The sequence below is a fragment of the Gymnodraco acuticeps genome, unplaced genomic scaffold, assembly GCF_902827175.1.
Source record: "Gymnodraco acuticeps unplaced genomic scaffold, fGymAcu1.1, whole genome shotgun sequence".
NCBI lineage: Eukaryota > Metazoa > Chordata > Actinopteri > Perciformes > Bathydraconidae > Gymnodraco > Gymnodraco acuticeps.
In genome coordinates this window covers 195657-198461 of record NW_022991920.1, presented here as the reverse complement: position 1 = coordinate 198461, position 2805 = coordinate 195657, and the positions used below count along the sequence as shown (strand labels likewise).

The 2805-nt window shown below is 40.5% G+C and overlaps 1 protein-coding gene across 1 annotated transcript in view; it reads right to left on the bottom strand.

The window, feature by feature from the left end:
- LOC117535652 (tripartite motif-containing protein 67) overlaps positions 1 to 2805 on the bottom strand; it is a 42396-nt gene that overhangs the window by 4895 nt on the left and 34696 nt on the right. The window contains exon 11 of the mRNA XM_034200189.1: positions 1607 to 1769. Within this exon, the coding sequence (XP_034056080.1) occupies positions 1607 to 1769 (163 nt within the window). The remainder of the gene's footprint in view (positions 1 to 1606; positions 1770 to 2805) is intronic.

The window sequence follows — 2805 nt, the reverse complement described above, 5'->3', positions numbered from 1 at the left end:
CTGTAAGAGCAGAGCAGACTATTAGGGAGAGGGACAGAGGACAGAATGAGAGGAAAGGAAACTATGGAAAGCCGAGCTGGATCTCGGAACAAATGACGTTTAATTGGGAGGAGATTATCACATGATAACGAGTTGGATTTAGATACAACTCAAGCTGGATTCACTTGAATGCGAGGAGCATATTGGTCGAGTTTTCGGAATACTAATGGGTTCAATTTAAGAAATATATTATTTGCTTCGTAACTTTAAACGCTTTCACTCTTTTCTGTCAAAACTGGTGCATGTGCTGTGTCATTCAGTGCTTTGATTGGTGCATGAGATGTTGAATTTCACACTGATATTTTTGCGGTTCTACTACTTTCATGAGTTTCTGTATTGTAACGTATTGTGGTGTCTCGTCAATTGTGTTAGTTTTATGTCTGTCATTTCATGTTTAGTCAGGTATGTAATTCCAAGTCTAATCAGGTTTCTATGTAGAGTCAGGTTTTCATGTTACTTCACGTCTTGTCTGTCTATTTTATGTCTGTCATCTCTAGTCAAGTCCCCATGTTTCATGTCATGTCTCGTTTTCCCATTTCCTGTTTTATTTTGTACTTACCTCTTGTCTGTCTTTTCAGACCTTGTTACTTCCTCACTTTGGGTGTTTTCCCGCCATCGTCAGCGTCTGCCCCGCCCCTGATTGTTTCCACCTGTTCCCAATTCCCTCATGTTTAAATAGTCCTTGTCTCCCTTTGTCTTGTGCCAGTTCGTCTTGTTTCAGTGTGCTTCATATGTCCAGAGACCCAGCGGATACCAGAGAGGAGAGTTTTGTTTGTTTGATATCAAGAGTTTTGTTTTGTCCTCGCAAGAGTGAATTTTTGTTAATACTTTGTTTTATTTTTCTCATTAAAATATGAGTCGTTGCATTTGAGTCCAGTATTTTTGTACCCCGTTCTAACACGTATTACTGCTTCTGCAACACCCGCAGTATTTCATGTCTGTAATGGTGGAGAGATCCGTTCTCCTTCACTGCTTATTGCTACCTTTTTTTTTTATATTTAACTTAACATGCCTTGACTCAACACACAATAATGAATAAAGCCCCAAGGTTAAGTGTGATTAAATCCAGCTAGAAGTATAACAATTAAAATACTGTATAATAATAGTTAAAGTTACAGTTACCACATTTTGAAAATCAAAAGACATGCAGAAAGTACACAAAAAAAGTAAACAAGATACAAGTGAAAGCAGCATTGCAGTTATTGCTTGAGTTGTACACACACACACACACACACACATACACACACACACACACACACACACACACATACCATGTATACATCACTGCAGGGGACATTACATTGACTTACATGCATTTCCTGGAGACTTATCCTAACCTTAACCATAACCAACACATGCCTAACCCAAACCCAAACCCTAACCAAGTCTTCACCCTAAAATTAATGATTCCCCTTATGGGGACCTCCAATTTGTCCCCATAAGGGAAGCCAGTCCCCACACATGACTATGTAAACAGATGTAGGTCCCCACAAGTATAGTAATGCTAGACCACACACACACACACACACACACACACACACACACACACACACACACACACACACACCTGCACGTTTCTGTTGATGCTGACGGCGGGCACGAAGACCCCGTCCAGGCTCTCGAAGGCGGTGGGTCCGTGCTGCACCTTGTTGATGTAGAAGGTCAGAGTGTGTTTGTTCAGATCCAGCAGGATGCCCACCGTGGAGCCCTTAGCGATGCCTCCCTCCGCCCTACACACACACACACACACACACACACACACACACACACACACACACACACACACAGATAAACAGGTTAATTGGTTGGTAAAGAATCACATATCTAAGGGGAAAGAAAGTGGAATAAAAAAGCCACCTGCTTCACTACTCTTCCCACTTATAAGCCAACAACATACTGATTTGGATTCAATGGAGGAATAAAATGCTCCATACTGTGCTTCCCCCTCACTAACGTGTGCAGCGTGTGGCAATCTGTTTTTCTTTTTTTTATTACTGCCGATTTTTATTCCATATTTTATTCCATTCAATTTCTATGTAAATACTGTTATATTTTACTATATTTTTTTATTATTTTTCTAGTTCTCTATCTCTGTTTTTAATTAAATGTTTACTTTTATGTATGCACCACGACATCAAGTCAAATTCCTCGTACGTGTCAACCTACCTGGTAATAAACCCGTCTCTGTCTACAGGCTGTGGTTTAAGGTTGACCCACCAGCCTTTCAAAGTGAAGCGATGAGGTTCCTTTTTTCCTTGTAAATGTATCACTTAAATCTCAGAGAGTATGCCAGTTTACTTCTCGTAACTTTTTTCCTTAGAATATATATAGACCTCCGCTACGAAATGTACGTTATATGGACTCCACATGGACCTAAAACACCAAAGTAGAGAGTGCGATTGAAGCTGCGTATTTGCTAAGAAGCTAATGTGTGAGAGTCCGTGCTCTGAGAGGGGAGCAGGAGTCAATCTGCTGTAAATAACATGAAACACGGACATGACGTGATAAACGACGTTAGAGCGGAGGGCAGAGTAAATAAATCACTATGGACTTACTCCTGTGAAGAGTCAACTGTTTTCTTGTGAAGAATAACAATATTTCTTTGTAAATACATTTTTAATGAGGGTTTGATAGTTTGAGATGTTTTGATGTCTCCAGCAGTTTGAAGTATTTTCCTTCACTGCTCCCTGGTGGGTTTGTTAGTCGGTGTGTGTGTGTGTGTGTGTGTGTGTGTGTGTGTGTGTGTGTGTGTGTGTGTGTGTGTGT